The 23,042-nt window shown below is 37.7% G+C and overlaps 2 protein-coding genes across 10 annotated transcripts in view; both read left to right on the plus strand.

Moving 5' to 3' along the window:
• The window catches only part of PHLDB2 (pleckstrin homology like domain family B member 2), a 107,482-nt gene extending 102,517 nt beyond the window's left edge, over positions 1-4,965 (plus strand). For all 9 annotated transcript variants that reach the window (XM_022598649.3, XM_089910530.1, XM_022598821.3 and 6 more), the window contains 2 exons: positions 440-525; positions 1,131-4,965. In XM_022598649.3, the coding sequence (XP_022454357.2) occupies positions 440-525; positions 1,131-1,271 (227 nt within the window). In that variant the 3' untranslated portion in view covers positions 1,272-4,965. The remainder of the gene's footprint in view (positions 1-439; positions 526-1,130) is intronic.
• Positions 4,966-5,075: 110 nt separating this feature from the next.
• On the plus strand, positions 5,076-19,379 carry ABHD10 (abhydrolase domain containing 10, depalmitoylase). The gene is made up of 5 exons (XM_022599214.2): positions 5,076-5,336; positions 7,656-7,839; positions 13,406-13,517; positions 13,925-14,062; positions 18,716-19,379. The coding sequence occupies exons 1-5, from the start codon at positions 5,204-5,206 to the stop codon at positions 19,058-19,060; spliced, it is 912 nt and encodes a 303-aa protein (XP_022454922.2). The 5' UTR covers positions 5,076-5,203; the 3' UTR covers positions 19,061-19,379.
• The last annotated feature ends 3,663 nt before the right edge of the window (positions 19,380-23,042 follow it).

Raw genomic sequence — 23,042 nt, forward strand, 5'->3', positions numbered from 1 at the left:
ATATTATTTTAAATTAGAAATCAAAAAACACACTTGTTACAAATTTCATTGCAACAGAGCTGCATATTAATATTTTCATTACAACTACTATCTTGGAGAATGTGGGGAAATAATTTATCTTGATGTCAATGGTGTTTACACTTTGTGTGCTAACCTGACAGTCAGTATTCTGGGTTACCTTTTGACTGCTAATTTGTGAAGAGCCTTGAGTAAAGTCACTTAGTCTCTTTTGTTTAGGGTTGCTAATTACAACATTTTTTCTTTTTCTTTTTTCAGGATAGAGTGCGGCTAATGTACTAACCTAGGTTATCTTAATTAATCTTAGATAATTTAAATGCTAGATAAATATTTTAATGATGATAGTTATAATGAAATTATAAGTCTTCCTGTCCATCAGTGGTGATAAAGTATTTGTTTTAACACTCATCTACCATTGCAGACAAGCATGAAGCTAAATTAAAAGGAGTAATATACTTTCAAGCCATTGAAGAAGTATATTATGATCACCTCAAGAATGCTAATAAGGTAAACATTGAATTTCAGATTCCTACGATTTGAATGCATAATTAAGTAGGGGAAAAGGTATTTTTTTGAATTCTAATTAATTTCGATTTGTTATTCTGACATAATGGGTAGATATGATCAGAATGGTGTTGGAAAAGTAAACATGGAAGTAAAGTAATTAGTGCAGCTGATCTTTTTGTGAAAAAATAATTCATGACAAAATGAGAAAATATTCTGGATATATTGGTTTGGGAGACCCTGCCAAGTAACTCTTTGCTAGGCTTCTAAGAAGGAGCTACTACCTACTTATGAGGAAGATCATAAGGAAACATCTTAGTAGGGCTAAGAATAACATTTATTGAGCTAGTTTTAGAGCACCCACTATCAGCTAGATACCCTGCTGGAGCTTTACAAGTAGCTGCTAAAATGATTGGTGAGCTCACTGTGAGAGTTCTTGTGCAGAAAGGCCAGAAATATGGTCAATCTTGAGAAAGGTGTTGAGGGCGAGGGAATAGGTTACATTAGAATAGAAATAATAGCCACATAGAAGCCTTCACATATCTCTGTGTTATATTTAATGTTATAATTTCAAGATTTTGTTTTATGTTCTTTTCCTTTTTTTTTAGAGTCCTAATCCATTACTCACCTTTAGCGTCAAGACGCATGACAGAATCTACTATATGGTGGCCCCATCGCCAGAAGCCATGCGGATCTGGATGGATGTTATAGTTACTGGGGCGGAAGGTTACGCTCACTTCTTGTTGTAGTGAACTAATGCAATAGTCCACTTCAGGGCAGACTGCAATAATTTCTTACAAGAATAAAGCCATATTCAACACCAGGTGGAAAGACCCAACAGACCCATCCCTTTAACTATGGATACTCAGAACTGTTTTCATATAAACAGGAAGTCATTTGTAAAAGGGAAAGAAGGGATTTTAATTCAAAGCTTGAGCAGAAATAACTCAAAGCTTGATCATAAATAGCAAAGAATTGAAGCACCTAGGAGAAAGAAAACACTATTTTCGTAAATAGCATCACTTATAGGAACATTTCTTATAAATTCTTTTTTATCAATTGTTGATTTTGGTGAAATAAACTAAACCGTTTACAAATGTCTATATGTACTTGGAAAATATGAAATTATTTTAGCACCCAAATCATTGGCATTGACTTTACTGGTAATCAACTGGCTTTGTTGAAAAAGGAGTATTTTGCTGAATGTTATTTTATAAATATAAGCAAATAAGGGCTTGGAAGGGAATATATTGTACGAGGAGTTTGGCCCTACTTTTAAAGTACTACACCAAAACCAAAGACTTGATATCACCTCTGTTTAACAGTAGTAGTTTCAAGTGATGAACTGCAGTTAGTGTTATTCTACATTTTAAAATGGTACTTTGATGCCAACAAGTGCCCAGGAAGTTGACCTTGAAGAATCACTACCAACATAAGCTACTGTACATATATAGCAAACTACTCTTTGTAAAAGAAGAACAAAAAGCTGTGTGTTTTCGGAAGAAGCAGTCTTAGACATTCTGTCACACTGGGCAATTTAAAATAAAGAGAATACTTAGGAGCTATTTTGATGAAGATTTCTCCATTCCCAGTACTGAGAATAAAGGCAACCAGTAGCTGATTTTCTTTATATTATCTGATTTCTCTTTGTTGCAGCCTCACATGACATAACTATGAAATACAGCTGTTTTCACCAAAGAACAGACCAATTAAAATCCTTATTTACAGAAGTATTGTGATTCCATTAAAAGGCAAATGAAGTTCAACTTAATGTACTCTGTAATGTACTATTTTATTATATATTTTCTTTACAATTAGCCTTTGTTTTTTAGAGTTAAATTAATTTTTGTTGAATGAAATGACTTCAGGAAAGTCCTTTTATAATGATTTTCAAATGCCATTTATCCTGGTTTGTCATGTTGTGTGCGTTTGTAAGTATGAATGTACTCTTTCTACACATTGGCAAAAGAATAGAAGCAGAAAATAATGACATTACTTATTAGTACAAGCGAAATGATTAGATTAGAAGTGTCTGTAAAATCTTTGTCAGGCCTGCCTGGGTACAATTTTTTTTTTTTTATTTGCAGTGGTTTGTATACATGTTGCCAATAATAAGATTTTGCAACTGGATGACACATGATTTTACTTGAACAGTGAAGGACAAAATCACAATTGCAGAAGACATTTTTATAATCTGTTTTTTCAGAGATCACCCCTAAACCCTGTAATGAGAGTGAAATACAATTGCTAAACTTTTGTTGGTTAATGTAAAGATATAACTTTTCTGAACTGTACTTTACCTTCTTCATAGGACTGTAAAGATACTCTAATCAACTTTATGCCTTGCATGATATAGTAAACCTTTCCAATATGTGTGTTAAAATATGTTGAGTTTGGATTAAAATATTGACCAGATTTCACACTTGAAAGTAAACTCATCTCTCATTAGGAAGTCACCCATTGGTTACATGACAGGGGATGGATTAATCAGCAAAAGTCCATTGTAGAATCGACATAAAGGTTGTTGTGTGCTAACATTATGACTTGTAGTTTATAAACTGAAGTAATCAGAAATATCTCTGGACACATTCCTGTTGCTAACAAAATGAGATAACCCCTGAGAAACCTGACATCTTTTTGTCTAATTGCACAGATGCAATTACTACTGGGGATTGAAGGACTGTGTTTACCTATCCTTCTCTCTGATGGGGAAAAAAATCATCAGGTGTGAAGTTAAAACTCTAAGGCTTTACTTGGTGGGGACATCATTTGTTTCCCTGAAAAAGGCAGCAGATTTCAGAGGAAGAAACCGCCCTCTACAGTATGTCCTTTCACACCTGTCAATGAAGGCAACATTGATAGTAGGTTAACGGAAACAAATTTGTCTACTTCAGGCCCATTGCTGTCAGTAAAAGCATCTTCACTTGACTCTAGCTACAATTTTTCCTGATTTGTTATACTGATGAAGGTGGATGGAGAAAATGGTCCATGGGTTTCCCTGCTTTTTTTGTGCAGTGCCTTTCCCACTATGAGAACAAGTAAGATTTTTTTTTTCTGCACATAAGATGAAAGAAGACCTGCAAAAATAAAGGGACAGAACAGGGACAGGAATGATTGGGAATATTTGCAAATATCCAGAACCCTAGGGAGAAGTGTTTATTGTTAAGATACAAAGGATGCTGAAGTGATGTGCATTGGGCATCACCTTAGTGATTTTAGTCCCTTTAGGGTCTACAACAGGCTTAATGGAGAACTAGCAAAATAGCTCAGCAGCTTTTGGAGAAAGTTGCTAAATCAAGCAGCTGTCAAGGAGGTGTTTCTGGCAATACACCTCTCAAGAAAGAGATCTATTAAGTTTTTATTTATCCAGCTTTTCTGGTGTGTTCTAATAGGACACGTTCTCAAGACTCCAAAGATAGGCTGGATTCACTGTATCCAGTATTAAACCAGCTACAGTAACTTTTAAATAGAAAACAAACAACAAAAAAAACTAGTCCTTACTTGTTGATGCTTGAGGCCTCCAAGAATTGCTTTGAAGGGTGTCAGAGCAGGAATCCAGAAAGCCTTGTACCACAGTTTATTCAACCATTTTTTTAAATTGGCCATTCCATTTTTTTCTTCTGTTTGCCTCTAAAAATGGTGCTCTAGTAGATAATATGCATCCTTATAAACTAGTATTTTCTATAGGATAGTCACAAATTGGGGCCATTGGGTCAAAGGGCATTGAAAATGATGCATATTTTAAATTGCCATAGGTGGTCAGGTTACTTGACAAAAAGCGTTTGTCAGTATACCCTCCCACCAACCATACATGAGTGCCCATTGCCCAGCTTCCTTGCCGGAAAAAAGTTAAAAAGAACAATAGTTGTTCTTTTTAACTTTTGCCAATCTGATGGATAGGAAAAATGGCATGGGTTATTTTTTTAATTCCAATTTTTCAGTTAGTGAGCTTGATCATCATGTTTACATATATGAACTGCCTATCACAGCTGTTGGCCAATTTTATTGGAATTATATATTTTTTCTTATCATTTCTAGGAGCAGGGTGAACAGAACTATTCCGGTTTTATTCTTCTGTTGAGACCATTTATCTACTGGAATTTATTTTTGCGTATAGTATGAGACAGGGGTCAGAGTATTTCAACAGTCAGGCATACAAATAGCTAAAACAAACTGAAAAAGGGCGAAGGAGCGGCGAATGATCGATTCCACTCCAGGCGTTTATACAAGCAGGATTAAGGTCATATCTTCAAACCATTTCCGGTACAGGTCAAAACTGTCAGGGGGTGAGAACTACTTGTAACGCAGCAAGCCTAGCACTTTATGTTTCAGCTCCCTACTGTCATCGGGATGATGAGATGGTTTCCTATCTGGGAACGATGGGTGGGGTTCCTTTCCTCGCTTCCAGTCCTGGGGTATCTACCCACCGAGAAAGCAGCCTACAGATGGCGCTCAAAACATCCCAAACACAGACCGCACCTCCCCGACAGAACAGCCCAACAGCGAAAGGCTGGGAAGAGCGACGACGCTCCGCGCATGTGCGCTTTCCGGGGGGTCGAAACTCCGACAGGCGCTGTTTACCAAGTTGCGTCTTCCAGAGGGCGGCGCATGCGCAAGCTCAGTTTCTGGGCGCTGTGCGTGTCTCTGTAGGTCGGCGCGGGGCGCAGGGGCCGTCGGGAAGATGGCGAGGGTGGGTCTGCCCTCTTGGGTACTTTGTCGCAGGTGGGGCTGGATGGCCGTCTCCTTCGGCTTCCACCGTGGGCTCAGCACGTTACTTGCACCGAAGGCCGAGCGGGCGCCACGGTGGCTCCCAGGTCAGTGTCCGAAAAGCTGGAGTAGGACGCGTACTTTCGAACATCCCGGATTCCGGCAGTTCCTGTGCCATGCGTTTTTGGCGCCCCGTTCAGAAATGCCCTTCCCCGGTTCTCAGTACCCCAGTTATAGGCGCTTTCGACAATTCTGGTGAAGGCTGTGAGGAGAGCTCTGCCGGACCCTGGGGTATTCTGGACAGCCCGGGCCGTTGGTGGCGTTACGCTCTGCAGTCTAAGGATCCTCTCTGCCCGCCTCCCCTTTGTTAAGCGCCAACATTAGGAAACATTCAGATGTGCATTTAATGCGTTTGATTATTAGTTGCTTTTGCTCTTCTCTGCTAGTTCTAAAGGGTTTACAGATCGTGACTGTTAAGATGCTTAGACCTGCCCTCCCTTGACTTGAGCGATTTTAAAGTATGAACATTTTCTTTGGAAAAGTATAAACGCCGTCATCAAGCCTAATTTCTAGGTTTTTTTTTTTGTTTTTTTTTTCCGTGATCGCAGCCCAGTAAAAACCGTAGTCATTACTCTACAAAGGAAACTAGAATTTGGACGAAAAATTAGAGCCCCTGAATATTTCCGTTCCTTGTGCTTGATTCTTCTCTGTCCCACCCTACCTCCACTCCCAACCCCCATATATGTAGTCTGTCTTTCTGAATTATGCCTTTTTATTTTTTTGTTTTGTTGTGTTCACACCCTTGCCAGACAGCTGTCAGATGCATAGTGCTTGGAATGGGAATTGTCATGGCAAATACCCTTTGAGTTAAAAATTTTAAGCATATTATCAGTTTAACTTACATTTAATTGTACACAACCAAAAGGCTGTTATATATGTTTTTCTAGCAAAGTATAGTATGTCATTACATTAACTAGAATATGATACTCTTTTACTATTTAGTAAACATTCATTGAACACTTATGCCCCAGGCTTTGAGCTAATCCTTACAGTACGAAGATCATTCACGGATATAATGTTAAGAACCTGGCCACTTATAACTCACCAAGATTAAACAAGTTGTAATTATCTCATGGAGAATTTCCTGTTGGAAAGTAATATCGAAGAGAAGATATGAAGGAATTTTGGAGTGCTAAGGAAATGGGAAATGAACATTTTTGCTGCTGCAATCTGTCAACCAACATAACTGGCTCCTACTAGCCTTGTTTTTCACTAAAAGTTTTAAATTTGGCATATTTCACTATACATTGAAACTCTGAAACAGGATTACATATAAAAGGGATAGCTTTAAGGGCTTCAATTCAGTTTTTTAAAAAATCAACTTCTCAAATCCAAAATGAGGAAAACTTTATTAGCTTACATGGAAGAGACTGAGAAGTTTTAATTAGCCACAATAAAGTAGAGAAAGGTTTCATGTAATAAAAAAGAGATTCCATTGGTCCAGAAAAAGACTGTTAAGGGAGTACACAAGCCTAGTTTCTTTGGAGGAAGAAAGTGGGATCATAAATGACTTTTTTTTTTTAAATGTCTTTACATTTTTTAAGAGCAAGTATTGATTTTACAGTAGGGAAGGAACTTTAAAAATAATGAAATGGAACAATCTTGTAAAGTTTACCCATTGTGCCTTTGTACTTGAACTAAGATTTGTGTGTACCATTCACAGAAAACCAGGCCAACAAATAAAACATAGTGATTGGGAGTCCTATGAGAAATCTTTTTCCAAAAATGGTATTATCATGCATTTATTCAAGGTTACTTGTAAAGTAACTGCTCATTGAACCCGCCTCAGCAGATATGGAATCACGATTGGCTGTTACCATGGCCCGTGATTTTATGGGTGGAGAGGGAATCAGTAATAAAAGGGGCACAGCACCTCTACCTTTGAAACAACTTCCCAAGGGCAGACCAAACTTGTTTCTCCCCCTCCCCACTAAAAAGTAGAGGATGTGAAATCCCTTAAACATTAAAAACAAATTTAAAGAAGACAAATCTCACAAGAAAGGGTTAAAACTAGTGTAGGTAAATCTGAATGTTGATTGATACTATTTGGGACAGATGATATAGCAGCAACAGAAAAACATTTTTGACAAGTCTCTCTGTCTTTTGTTGCCTTCAGATTTCCTTCTCATTGTGTATTTTGGAAGAATCCTGATTGGACCTTGCTCAGAGAAGACACTGATTGTGACATGATTTTAAAAGATAACATGCACAGACTTGTGACTTTAATACTTCACATCTGTATTTTTTTCTATTAAATGGAAATAGTATTTGACATCAATTTGATGAGTTAAGAAAGTTAAGATTAAAAATATGTATGGTTTTCAAAAAACTGTGTTTGCAAACTATGTTTTGTGTATTTTGTTTAGCTTGCAGACAGAAGACATCAATCTCTTTTCTTAGTCGACCAGACCTTCCAAACCTGGCTTATAAGAGGCTAAAAGGCAAAAGTCCAGGAATTATCTTCATCCCTGGCTATATGTCTAATATGAATGGTACAAAAGCATTGGCGATTGAGGAGTTTTGCAAATCTCTAGGTCACGCCTATATAAGGTAGGAACAACACATTTTAGAGAAAATATTACTACTATTTACTATGGCAGTAGAGAATTACTTCTGCTCTAACAAACTGGAACAAATGTCAGCATTTTTATAGATTAATTTATTTTAATGGTCTGTAAACTTTCATCTTGTGATTTAGGGTTCTTGTAAAGTGCAGCCTTTAAAAGGCCTTTTTTATAGGTCTTTGTGGGGAATTCCTTGTCAGTCCAGTGGTTAGGACTCCGAGCTCTTACTGCTGAGGGCCCAGGTTCAATCCGTGGTCTGGGAACTAAGATCCCACAAGCCACGCTGCCAAAACAAAACAAAAAACAAAAATAAATAAATAAAGGTCTTTGTGCCACACCGACAATGGTGGTAGAAAAAAACTAGTGGTAACTTAGCTCTTTAGAAACAATATTCTAACATGACCACAAACCAGTATACTAATTGGCTTTCTTGTAATCTCATAATTAAATTGTGGTTTTCCTTTGGGGACTTAAGGACGTTTATTTGACCACTGTTTATTTCCTTTTAAAATATGTAGTTTAAAATAATATATGTGTTTAAAAGTATTGTAAAATTAATATTGTATAATTCGCATTTCCACTGAGTTTCTTTTCTTTCACTTCTGTAGCCTGAATATGTATAAGCATAAATAAGGATATGTGTTGTTTACTGCTTGATTTCACAGTTCCTAATATTTCATACTGATAATTATTTTACTAAAATCATGTGTTTACATTGTTATTAGATTTGTTTACTTATAACAATCATTTATTTAGTGCCTGATTTGCCAGAAGAGATAGTATGGTTTAGTAAAAAGAACACTGGCCTGGAATTCAGGAAACATGGGCTGTAGAATTAATGCTAGCAATAACTGACAAGATGAGTCAGTTAATAAATGCTGGACCTATTTTCTTCATCATAAAAAGGAGGAGATAGGATGAAAGATAATTTCTGAATTCTTTTCTAGCACTAGCAACCTAAAAATCTATTTATCTAGTTTTTAGAAGAGTTTCACTAACATTCACTCAATAGGTCTAGAAAATACAGCTTTTAGAAATAAAATAAAAAATAATTAGAAATAAAAAATTTTTTAACTTTTAGAATTAAAAATAAGACTTTTATCTATTCAATATATTAGCAAAAATTATGTTAATTGTATGAATTTTGTCTTATTCCTGTTATCAAATTAACTGAATTATTTCATTTTCATGATCAGAACTCTGGAGTATTTTTTACAGGTAGACTTTCTAGCACTATACTGGTGCTGTGAAATATACAAAGAATTATAAAACATGGTCGTTGCCTGTAAGGATCTTTTAATCAGGGTGGGGAAATGCAAGATAAAATACATATGGGAAATTAGACAGAAATATTCATCAAAATGTGATTATGTCAAAGAGCCGGATACTAAATTGTATAAGGTGAGAGAAAACTAGGAGTCGAAGTAGATAGAAAAAACTTTATAAAGGAACACTGAAAAATAGTTAGGATTTGGGTAAGAAGGAAGAGCTATCCAGGAAGGGGAGGACTACCCTGAGCAAAACATGATGATATCAGAAAACTTGCCACCATTCTCCTTCTTTGTCCCCAAAAGAATTTGACTCAAGAAATCCCCATTTTATCAGTTCTCGAATTTAAATTGAGACTATGAGAGCTATAACCAGTTCCTAGCTCCCTACAGGACATATAAGGGGGTTTTCTGCATTTTGGATGCATATGAAATAAATTTTCTTTTTAAAGGTATATTAAGTAATGAGGATGAAATTATAATGTATACAGACAATTATGTGATACTGTATTAAAATGTAGCCTAAGTGCATCTTCATAAAACTTTATAAAGTATAGCCCTTCGTTACAATTTTTAATTTGATCAGGTTCCTTTTTATTTGCTTTCATCAAACTTCATTGCAATCTAATCACTGTTAGCTACTGATTGCATTTTAACTTGTTATAAGAGATTTTATCTTCTATTTATACTCCCAATTTCTCAGTTTACCTTTGTTGTGATTTTGTCTGTGAAACTTAGATCTTGAATGAGGAAATGGTTAGTTCTGTATATTACACAAGGAATAGTACATATGGTTCTGTGTAAATGGTTTTTTAATATCCTGCCACCATGCCTAAAATAAGATTGAGTCGGAGCTCAGGAACACATGGTTTTAGGGCTGGTCTTCTCTCATAATTATTTCTAATAAAATTTAAAATTTTAGATTTGGGAATATGTTCCAGAGTATTGGGGCTGCTAAGACAGAATTGCATTACTGTGTTTAAAAGTTTTAAACTGCTGAATGTTTTTTAATTATCTTTGTCACTTGGTTAGGGTTCAGCAAGAATGAACTATATTGTCACCTATTAGTATCACTGAATGTTTATATTTTCCTTTTTGAAGGCCCTCTACATCTGTTTTGCATTTTCACCATGTAGTTGGAAGGCAACTGTAAACGAAATACAGCAAGTAGAGATGTGTGATTGCCCACGGAGGGGGCTAAAGGAGAATTAGTTGGTGTCTTTCTCCCCTCTTCTCCCTGATCTGTCTTCTATATCCCCTGGATTGAGGAGAAATAATAACCGAGATTTAGACTTCAGTAGCTGCCTTGTTACGCTATTTCCCTAGGATCCAAAACCACTTCACTTCATACCTAATTTTAATTTCTTTCTCCATCACTTTTATTTACTTATTTTTAAATTTTATTTTATGTATTTATTTGTGGCTGCATTGGGTCCTCATTGCTGCACATGGGCTCTCTAGTTGTGGCGAGCGGGGGCCACTCCTTGTTGCGATTGCCAGGCTTCTCATTGTGGTGTTTTCTCTTGTGGAGCATGGGCTCTAGGTGCACGGGCTTCAGTAGTTGTGGCATGCGGGCTCAGTAGTTGTGGCTCGTGGGCTCTAGAGTGCAGGCTCAGCAGTTGTGGCACGCGGGCTTAGTTGCTCTGTGCCATGTGGGATCTTCCCAGATCAGGGATTGAACCTGTGTACCCTGCATTGGCAGGCGGACTCCCAATCACTGCACCACCAGGGAAGTCCCTCCATCACTTTTTAATCCCTTATCGCTAAGAAAATAAGTATACACTATATATCACATATATATTCTTCAAGTACACGAAAAACATTAGGATTTAATAGTTTTCACCAGATTTTAAGAATCAGAAAAATACTGAAAACTTTAAATTTAAATAAAATAGTTCTTTATACTTTTACGTTCTACTTCTATTCATTTAATATGTATTATAGTACTCAGTGTGTGAGGTTCACATGCTAGCCACTATGGAGAATGCAGAAACAAAAATAAGATGATGGTATTTCCCCTCTAGGATCTTTACAGTCTCATAGGAATGATGAGACACAAATACATAAGCTGTCTTATAGAGCAGGATATAATAAAATGATTGTGACTAATAAAAGTGAATTCTATCCAAGTTTCATTAGGTAGAGGTTTGTTTTTTTTTTTTCAGCTTTTCTGGGAAGTCTTTCCAGCAAAATTTCATTTGGACTAAGCTCTGAGAGGGGATATTAGTAATGAAGGTGATGGGAGAAGATATTCCACTTGAAGGAAATGGGTGAAGCGTAAAACAGAGACAGAAAACGTAGTCTTTTTTAGGAACAGCAAGTTGATCAGTTTGACTAAAGCAGTAGTTTCATCAGAAGAAATAAAAGTTCAATCTGAGATGACTAAAATATGTTCTTTAAAAACAGGCTAAAGCACTAAATTTTTATGTTATATATCACAGGAAGCCATTGAAATTAATGTCATAGCAATACAATGTGTCAGACAAAACCTGACAGTATAAAGTAGGTCCATTTGGAGAAAGACTGACACAGTGAGGAGGCCGCTGTGATAGGGTAGGTTTAAGATGAGAAAGACCTGCACCAAGACACCAGTCTTACCAAACTGAGGAGAAAGGGGTGCATGTGAGAAAAAATGAGAGAGTGAGGATAGTACAGGGCAGGCAGTGTTCTATACCCTGCGGAAAAACAAACTTGAAATAAAACAGTCTGCCCTTGAAGAACTGACATTCTAGTCAGAGACATATATTTAAAACTTGATTACAACACGCAATATGAAAAGTGTTAATTGGGGGCTTCCCTGGTGGCGCAGTGGTTGAGAGTCCGCCAGCCGATGCAGGGGACACGGGTTTGTGCCCCGGTCCGGGAAGATCCCACGTGCCGCGGAGCGGCTGGGCCCGTGAGCCATGGCCGCTGAGCCTGTGCGTCCGGAGCCTGTGCTCCGCAACGGGAGAGGCCACAACAGTGAGAGGCCCGCGTATCACATAAAAAAAAAAAAAAAAAAAAAAAAGTGTTAATTGGGTACAAAGAAAGTGACCTACTACTACTAAACGACACATTCTGTCAAAGAAAGTTCCTCAAAGGAGGTGACATGACTTAAAGGGTGACTAGGAGTTTAATGGGGAAGGAAGGCTTTTTAGGCAGTGGAACAGCATGCAAAGTCTCAAAGTTAGGAAAGGGCTTATCCAGGCATTGGGAGTAGTTCAGTATGACTAGGGTTTAGGGCAGTCTGCAGGAGTGGTATGATACTTCATGATTTATTGAATTGAGACCTTGAAGGAGAGGTGAAGTTCACAGATCAAACAGACTTTGAGCCTGGAGAGCTAGGAAGTTGGAAGGAAAGAAAACCAAGAGGAGGAGCTAGTGATGATGAATTTGATTCTGGACTTCTCTTTCCCTTCTACTAATTGAGTAAACATAACAGTTAGCACTTACCATGTGCAAGGGACTGATCTAGGCACTGGGAAAGCAGTGTGAACAAAACAATCTGCCCATATGGAGCTTCCATTCTAGTGTGGGAGATAGACCACAAACCAGTAATCAAATATGTGTGTTGTCAGGTAGCAATATTTGCTATAAAGAGAATAAAGCAGGGTAAGGAACTAGGGAATGCTGAAAGAAGCACAACTTTAGTTTGAATGGTCAGAGAAGACTTACGGAGATGTAACATTTGAGCCAAAGGCCTAAATGAAGTGAGGGAGCAGTCTGAGTGGATATCTGGAGGAGAGTAGTCCATGTGGAAGGAGAAGCTGTTGTAAAACTCCTGAGGCAGGAATGTGGGTGGTATATTCCATTAACTTCAAAAAGGAAAGTAAGCATACAACTGGGAGGGAGAGAGAACAGTAAGCAATGAGATCAGAGAGGTAGTTAGGGGCTAGAGGATGGTAAGGACTTTGGATTTTACTTGAAGATTATACAAAGCCTTTGGAGGGTTTGTGCAAGACATGATTTTTGTTTTAAAAGGATCACTGACTACTGTGTGGGGAATAGACTCTGAGGGTGAAAAATGAAAATGGAGATCTACTAGGAGACTGTTGCATTAGTTCAGTCAAGAGAGGATAGTGATTTGGACCAGGCTGGCAGCAGTGGAGGAGGTGAGAAAGTAAGTGGCTATGGGAGATCTTTGAAGGTTAAGACAGTAGGATTTGCTGAAATACATATTGACTTCACTGTTTTACTTTAATATATTTTAGACATTGTAATAATGATTAATGTGCTGTCTTCCTTAAAAAATAGAGAAGCAAATACATAGATATCTAAATATAGATATGTTTTCTCTTTTTCCAGGTTTGATTACTCAGGAGTTGGAAATTCAGATGGCAACTTAGAAGAATGCACAGTGGGAAAATGGAGAAAAGATGTTCTTTCTATAATTGATGACTTAGCTGAAGGACCACAGGTGACTATTTTTGTTAAATATGATGATAATTGTTGACTGCAACCTCATGACATTTGAGCTGTTTCTTTAGATGTGAAAATTTATTTAATATTTTAAATGTCTTAACAGTCCATTTTTATATTTCAATATCAAATCAATCAGTTCTATTATTTTCACTTTCTCATAAAACGAAGGTAGCATTTTACTTTTCATTTTACAAATTTTATTTGTCTAGTTTATTCTCTATGATAGACCTAATACTTTAACAAAAAGTAATCATAATCTTAATTTTACTTTGTGCCAAATATTAGAAGTCTGGGAGCCAATGAATATAGAGAAAGAAAGTATATACATTCTATGAAATTATTCACTTCCTTACAGAAAAGAAAAAGAAATTCCTCTTTAAAGCTACATGTTTTTATTTTTAGATACTAGTTGGATCTAGCCTCGGTGGATGGCTTATGCTTCATGCTGCAATCGCACGGCCACAAAAGGTTGTGGCTCTTATTGGCGTAGCAACAGCTGTGGATAGCCTAGTGACACAGTTTAATCAGCTTCCTGTTGAGGTAAGTCCCAGGCAACCTCCGTGTATCCCTCCTGTCGTTCTTTTGCTCCCTCTTTGAATTTTGTTCATGTGTCATCTGTCCTTTGACTTGTTACACTGGCCCATCTTTTGTCTTAACTGCCTTTTTGTATACCATTTCTTTGCCTTCTTTAACTATTTGGTCTCCTGTTTAAGGTTTTCTTTTTTTTCACAGTCACTTCAAATCATTTTGCCAAATATTTGAGCCACATGAATGAAATCACACTTTAAATTTCTTGTTTTAGCAACATTTTATTAACCATGTTTGTTTATTTGGATCATACATCGTGATCTCTTTTTGGATCTCTTAGTCTTATTTTGTGGCTTCTGGGAAATAATACCTATTCTATGACCATGTTAAGACAGCTAATCAATTATGAAACTATTTTTTTTTTTTAGCCTGAAAGCCTCAGATCCTCTCTCAGAAGAGTTCTCTGAGCACACACTGTCAGTCATACACAGGAGATGAGACTTGCCATTCCTGGCCTAGACACTAAGTTAGCATTCTTTTTCTACTCCTAATTCTCACCTTTAAAAAAAGAAGGTGCTTTTCACCATTAGCATGTTCTTCAGTAACTCATGATAGAAATAAGGTTTCTGGAATAATTGGGAAGGGAATTAGTTTATTATACTTTGTTATTGGACATACGTTTAAGCACTTCAGTTGTCTGCAAGGATAAAAAAAATGGTGGGTAATAGCTGTTTATTTTTGTGTGTGTTGTTTTTTTGTTTTGCAATCAATTAAGTTCTCCTTGGGCATATGCTTCCTAGGGCTCTAAATTTCACTTGTGGGACTAAGACCCTAGCAGAAAGAAAAACAGTCCGGAGCAGTGGTTCAGAAAGTGTAGGCCCGAGGCCAGCAGCAACAGCATCACCTGAGAACTTGTAGAAATGGATATTCTTGAGCTTCACCAAGACCAGCTGAATCAGAAACTGGGAGTGGGGCCCAGTAATCTGTTTTAACCAAGCCCGCAGGTGAAGTGTGAGAACCACTGCTCTACAGAGTGGGGGAGCAGGAGGGGGAGGAAAAGCAAAAGAAGAAAAAAAGCCTGTGCGGTGTTGAATGGTAGAATGTCATTGAATTTGCCTCAAGTTCTGCATTGAATTCAGTGCCATGCACTCTCTGTTCTAAGTTTATTCTTAGTTCACATTGTTCTTTCCATTTCCTTAAGAATGGCATTGTCTGCATAGTCAGGTTCTTCATATGATTTCCTATCAGAGCTAAAATTACAAAGCTGATCTTCTTTGCACTTACCTCCTATTTCTGAATTGTTTTCACTTTCTTGATTGTTTCTTATTCATGGTTGCTCCATGTCCTCATGCTGCTAAATTTTCCTGCCATTGTATCCTTCTGCATGTAAACCTTGGACCCCTTACTCTGTTCTCTAACTCAATAATGCAGTGCTTCTCATGGTAGGAAATTATTTCAAGAAGATGGCCTACTGGAAAAGAATTGATTAAACAATTTTGGGAGGTTATTGGTAAATGACAAGATCTGTGTACATTTATTTTTATGTGTGTGTATCCATCACTCAGAGGGAAGATATGGTAGATACCCTGTAAGTGACTGAGAAGATCTATAGCCTGCAAATCAGGGTATATCTTTGCTAATCCTAAATCAGACCAGCAAAAATTCTTAAACAGAAACATGTTGACCCTTATTAACTTAAAAGCATGTGTAAAGAAAGAGCAGGGACCCTAGGACCACTATCTCTTCTTCTCCACATAGGCAGCCAGTACTAGCGGTGTCAAGGGAATGGAGGTGGAGGTTTTTACTATCTTCTTTAGCCCTGGGAATGTTAAGACCCAGCATTACTCTTTATGTAGGAACTTGACTTACCTCTTAGCTAACTCTAATCATTGTCTGCTTCTTTGGACAGTAGAGGGCGTCAGGCAGGTTGCACAGCTGTTGGAGTCTAAGCTTCACAGCCACATTGCCTTGTTAGTTTCTTGGTGCAGAAATTATGTATATTGTACATTTTCTCTGATTAATACTGTTTTTGCTATTTCTGTACTTTGTGAGGCTTTGAGACATATAAGATTTTGTAAAGTTAAGTTTGTTCTTCAAATGGACAATATTCATTCAACTCAATAGCAGATAACAGAGCTAGTTGGGGTGGGCAATGATGCTTAAAATGAAACTATTATTAATTATGTCTCAGTAATTAACATAGTTCCCACTTCATCTAATAATCAATGAGACTAAGTTCTTATTACTGAAATTACCAATTCAGGAACAGTCATGAGTAGCTTGAAGGTAACTGAATATCATTTTTACTTTAAATATTTGATTCATATGTTGCTTTAATGCAAAGTACCCCATGATACTAATATAGGTTCATATATTTTATAGTTTTTTAGACTTCCACTAATTTTAAATCATTTGGATATAGATATTTAGAAGTCTAGGTTTCAGATATACAGCTTTTTCACTGAATCAAATCTCTTTGGAATTTTATAAAAGACATTAAAATTCCTAAGTACACAGATGGTATATCATACATATTTTACTGTTTAAATTCATTTTTGCCTCTTTGTAATAAGTCAACAATTTTAAATGTGGAAAAATCATAATGTTTTCATTGAAAATGTAAATACAAAATTTTTGAAATATATATTGTATGTAGCTTTTCTTTCCTTATATTTTTCTTTATTTTTGATAAGATGTCCGTCTGTTTTTATAGACAGAAATGCCCTTCATATTATATGGTTGCAAGAGGCTTAAAGCTATTTACATCTTGATTTACTAGTTCAAGTTGTGATAATCTTTCCAAAGAATTTATTATATGCATATAAACCTTTATGTTCAAAGATGTTCATGGAAGTATTCAGCAGTGTGGGAATGGTCAAGTTAATTATCTTAGATGCATTATAGTGGACAATTATGCAGCCTTTAAAAACTTTTAATAGAATCTTTTAAATCCCAGAAATATATATATTGAATACATAAACCAGCGCTGAAAACTATATATGAATTGTAATAGCTAAGTGTTTTACATACTGTATATATAAAAACCAAACACATGTAGAAAAATACTGGAAGGAAATAAGCCAGAATAATAATGGTTGTTATATCCACGAAATAGGATTATGGTGATTTATTTATTTTTATGCTTTTTTTTTTTTAAAAAGGTAGAGTTTTTTGGTTTTGTTTTTAATAAATTTATTTATTTATTTATTTTTGGCTGCGTTGGGTCTTCATTGCTGTGTACCGGCTTTCTCTAGTTGCGGCGAACGGGGTCTGCTCTTCCCTGCAGTGCGTAGGCTTCTCATTGTTGTGGCTTCTCATTGCGGAGCACGGGCTCTAGGGCGCACAGGCTTAGTTGCTCCGCGGCACGTGGGATCTTCCCGGACCAGGGCTTGAACCGGTGTCTCCTGAACTGGCAGGCAGATTCTTAACCACTGCGCCACCAAGGAAGCCCTGTTTTGTTTTTTATTTATTTAATTTATTTTTGACTGCGTTGGGTCTCGTGTGAGCTTTCTCTAGTTGTGGCGAGTGGGGGCTACTCTTCTTGCGGCGTGTGTGCTTCTCATTGACGTGGCTTCTCTTGTTGCGGAGCAGAGGCTCTAGGCATGCGGGCTTCAGTAGTTGTGGCACGAGGGCTCAGTAGTTGTGGCGAGTGGGCTCTAGAGCGTAGGCTCAGTAGTTGTGGCACACGGGATTAGTTACTCCGCGGCATGTGAGATCTTCCTGGACCAGGGCTTGAACCCGTGTCCCCTGCATTGGCAGGCGGATTCTTAACCACTGCACCACCAGGGAAGTCCCTTTTTATATTTTCCACGTTTCTATAATAAGTATATGTTACTTTAACTAGAAAAATTGTTTAAGACAAATTATAATCTAAAAAATAGAAATTCTTCAAGAATCAAAGAATACCCAGCGTTTTATTTTAAGGGTAGAAATGATATGATGCTCAGTTTTCAGGAAGTATTTGGAAGACTTCTTTGTCATCCACAACAACAAACAAATTTTTTCTCATTCCATAGAACTCTAAAAGGCAAAAACTACATTTTTTTTATATTCAGGATAAAATTGGGTGTGTATGGTTGCCCCAGAATAACCACTGTCTTATTTTTCTTTTTTAGCACTATGCTTTATTCTTCTCCTCCCACCCCATCCCCATTTTAGTAACTTCTCGTATATGCACTTTTAGTTTCATAATTTTTAAATGTAAACAATTTTTATTCCTAAGATTTGATTTTATGTAATATGAATGCCACCTGTACTGATTCCAAGAAATTATTGTACTTTTCTCCCCTTCATTTTCCCTTTCAAGTTGGAATGAAGCAATACCTGATTTTTAAGACGTTACACGTTAAAGTTAGTTAAATCTGTTTGACTCCTAGTTACAGCAGTTAACTACCTTTCAACTTTAAACATATGTATTACTCTAACTTTAATATCCTCTTTTGTAAAAATGGAATAAGAACAGATAGTATCAGGATCGTATGAGATACTATGTGGAAAATACTTGTCACAGCTCCTTGCACATAGTAATTAATTACTGATAATTATCATCATTATATTTTTATCTGTTTTCCCCTTCTTCAAAGACTGCTTTTCTTGAATTGTTTAAGACTATTGTATGTGTTAATGTTGCATAAATACTTTTGTTTTCCTCATTTTTCCCAATAGGCAAAAAAGGAAATAGAGATGAAAGGTGTGTGGTCCATGCCATCAAAATACAGTGAAGAAGGATTTTATCGCATTCAGTACAGTGTCATTAAAGAAGCAGAGCACTACTGCTTGTTACATAGTCCTATTCCTGTGAACTGCCCTATAAGATTGCTCCATGGCATGAAGGATGACATTGTACCATGGCATACGTCCATGCAGGTTGCTGACCGAGTAGTCAGCACAGATGTAGATGTCATCCTCCGAAAGAATAGTGATCACCGAATGAAGGAAAAAGCAGACATTCAACTGCTGGTTTACACTATTGATGACTTAATTGATAAGCTTTCAACTGTAGTTAAGTAGAATCACAGTTTTAGTTGGAATGTAAAGTAATGGATCCAGAAGATGGAAGCTGGATAACAGATGAAGGACCCTGATATTTAGAAGGTTTGTTTCTCTTATCTCTACTTTGTAGGTATCATGTGAGTATTTAATGGTGTATTTGCGCAAGTGATTCAGATTGTGAAGAAAGTACCAGCTTCTGTTTGAAAAATGTTCTCCTTCCTTCAATCCTTGATTTTTTTCATTAAAATATTTCCTATTTTTTTATTCACGAGGTGTTTACCTTCTAATGCTTATGTTAACTGTGCCAGAATTGCTAATAAAAGTTGATTTTTTTGTTTTTTGTTTGGTATCATTGTATATGGAGATTTGCAAAATTATTTCTGATTTTAAAATGCAGTTTACAAGATATAGGAAAATGTTTATTGAAATAAATCTAAAATGACTAGAGAAATGACTGAAGCATAATAAAGTTCAAAATAAAGCTATTACTTTATTATATTCTGCATGTTATATTTGAATTTAAAATCAAGGTTATTCTTTTTTAAGGGCTCAAAACTTTACAGATATATAAAGGATATATATCACTTTAAATTTTGGCTTATATGTCTTATAGTTAACTGGGGGAATTTCATCTTAAGCAATGATGTAATATTTTCATATTCCAAAGAAGAAATGAATCTATATACTATCACCTACCTGCAGAAACATTCCTGTTTTATTAATATGTGACTTAAGTACAAATAGCCAAGTGATTGCCATCTAAATCAGAGGGCTTTCTAAAATGTAGAGATAGTAAGAAAATATGAAAGGGAAATACAAAGTTCTTTTTTTTTTTTTTTTTTTTTTGCGGTACGCAGGCCTCTCCCGTTGCGGAGCGCAGGCTCAGCGGCCATGGCCCACGGGACCAGCCGCTCCGCGGCATGTGGGATCCTCCCAGACCAGGGCACGAACCCGCGTCCCCTGCATCAGCAGGCGGACTCCCAACCACTGCGCCACCAGGGAAGCCCCAAAGTTCTTTTTTAATAACTAAAATAAGCTTGTGCAGTAATCAACCTTGATATTGAATTGGTATCTTTTAGCTTTTAAGTTTGACTGGACTTTATTTAGCTTGCATGTGTCAAAAATTTCTTTAACTCATTAATAAGAGAACCAGCAAATGGTAAACCTGGTTCAAAGGACAATTGAAGAAACATTTATAGGTTTTGAAGAATGTTGGGATAAAATTCCTGTGCTGAAAAGAGTTAACATAGCAGATGACTGCTTCTCCTCAGAGAGACCTGCTTACAAAATTCGCCCTTGGCTAACATCTGGGAACTTGGATTTTAGGAGTGTCCCAGCATTCTGTTAGGGAACTGTTGATCAAAACCGCCAGCCTTGGCCAGACACAATGATAACCACTTGCCTGAGTTGTCTCACAACAGGAGGTCCCAATAAAGAACAAGGTGCTGCCACCGAAAACTAACCAGGAAAATTCGGGATGGGCCGAAAGGAGGAGGGAGGAGGTGATATGTCCTGCCTACCTCCCAGAAACCCTCACGCTGAAATCCATCTTGGCTGAGAGGTGCATGTGCCACCAGGAAGGACCCTGAGTCAGAATGATTGGCCAGAGGCAACCCGGAAACTAATCCCATCACAGTAAAACCTATGGGGCTTCCCTGGTGGCGCAGTGGTTGAGAGTCCGCCTGCCGATGCAGGGGACACGGGTTCGTGCCCCAGTCCGGGAAGATCCCACATGCCGTGGAGCGGCTAGGCCCGTGAGCCATGGCCGCTGAGCCTGCGCGTCCGGAGCCTCTGCTCCGCAACGGGAGAGGCCACAACAGTGAGAGGCCCACGTACCGCAAAAAAACAAAAACAAAAAAAACCTATGACTGCGAGCCACGTGGCAGAGCAGTCCTCCTGGGTTCCCTTACCCTGCTGCTCTCCACCCAAGTGCCCCTTTCCAATAAAGTCTCTTGCTTTTTCAGCACGTGTGTCTCCTCGGACAATTCATTTCCGAGTGTTAGTCAAGAGCCCACTCTCGGGCCCTGCAAGGGGTCTGCCTTCCTGCAACAATTCCAGAACTGATCAAAGTGGCTCACTGTGCCTAAATTGTCTGTACAAACAATGTGGTTTGTGCTAGACAAATGCTCTCCTATGAGTCTGGAATTTTGGTAGGTGCCAACAGAGACTACCCAAGTGGCCAGCTCCCAATAAACACTGGGCACTGAGTCTCTGACAAGCTTCCCTGGTGGACATTTCACATGTGCTGTCACAATGCCTTGCTGGGGGAATTAAGCTCAACTTATGTGACTGTACCAGGAGAGGATTCTTAGAAGCTCATGCCTAGTTTCCCCAGACTTCACTTTGTGTGCCTTTTTCCTTTCCTGATTTTGCTTTGTATCTTTTCACTGTAATAAATCATAGCTGTGAGTCCTCCTAAAAAACTGTCAAACCTGGGGGTGGTCTTGGGGACCCCGACACAGATACAAAGCAGATTAATACCCTACAGGGCAATACAGTATAGTCTAGGAGGCAGCTTTCATACCAAACAAAAATCATTTACAAACCAAAAATACATGAACCATCAGTGTGCCACACTGCCTGGTGCAAGAGTGGGTTATTAGAGGATGGCAGGGTGCCTCTTCCGGGGCCTAAGCTGCCCAGACACTGCTAGGCATGAGGATTAGAAAGATGAGGAAAGGGCCCTGCCCTTTAGAGCTTTCTAGGGTTAAACATAATTATAATAAAATGTGATAAATATGATTGGAGATACATAGTATTTCTGTAGAGGCAGTACATATAGTGGTTAAAGACAGACTCTAGAACTTGGGTTTAAGTCCTGGCTCACCATTTACTAGCCCTGTGACTGAGCCATTTACTTAACCTCCCTGAGGTTTCCTCATCTGTAAAATGTCATAATATAAACCTACTTAATAAAGTGTAAGGGTTAAGCACAACACGTTTAGAACAATGACACATAGGAGTCACTACCATTTCACTTGTACTTTTATATGCACAAAACACAGTCCAGTGAGAAATTGGAGGGCACAATTCTTGGGGATTTAGGAAGGAAAGTGGAGGCAAGGAAGTGAGTAGGTCTTCTGAAACTGAACTGGATTGGAACTTCCTAACCTCAAGATCCCAAATTGGAATGTTAGCTGTATGGTATCCATCAATGGCTAGGAAAAGGGAGGGGGAGGAAACTGACTATCTAAAGGCATGAAAAGCTGTCTTAAAATTTAATCTAGCTTTGCAGAGGTTAGCATCATAAATACCAAATGAGTTTGAAGCAGTGGGATTTAGTGTATTCTAGTACATTGTTAATTCCTTTAGTGTGCTTTTCTATTTTTCTCCCAAAGCTCTTTTTTTTTTTTTTTTTTCTAAAACCACTCCATGCCTTGTATTCAGTGACATGGTAAATGCTTGAACAGCCAGCAGGCCCTCAGTGCTTATCCTCTGGAACCCCTGCACTGATTTAAAAGCAGCGACATGACCCCTCTAAACAATCTCAGTGCATGCAATGGAAGGGGATAAGGCCAATGCCAATGGAGAGGAAGGCTAATGAGACCACAGAATACATTTGCTTTTGCAGCATCTGTTGAGCTTACAGGTACTTCCAGACACAAATCTACACAGTAGGCTGTTCTCTGAGCAGCCAATAGAAAGGTCTGTGAGGAGGAGAGAAGGAAAGGAGCTTTGGGCAAGGCTGAATTTTATAAAGCACAGAGATACAGAGCAAAGAGAACATTACTTGCGACATAACCATTCCCAAGGCAGTGCCCAAAGGGGATATGTCGACTTTTCATTACATTTTAAACTGTTAAAAAAACTAAGGAACTCATTTTCTGAAGGAAGAAAGAAGATCGGTGGAATTTGTATATACCTTTTTTTTTTTTAAAGGAAAGAACCAGTAAGATTTTCCAACTTGTTTTTTTAATGTAAATGTATTTATTTATTTATTTTTGACTGTTTTGGGTCTCTGTTGCTGCGCGCGGTCTTTCTCTCTAGTTGCAGCGAGCAG

This window comes from Delphinapterus leucas, chromosome 4, assembly GCF_059928025.1.
Source record: "Delphinapterus leucas isolate spDelLeu-1000000601 "Yukka" chromosome 4, BTC_Dleu_Yukka2, whole genome shotgun sequence".
Classification (NCBI taxonomy): Eukaryota; Metazoa; Chordata; class Mammalia; order Artiodactyla; family Monodontidae; genus Delphinapterus; species Delphinapterus leucas.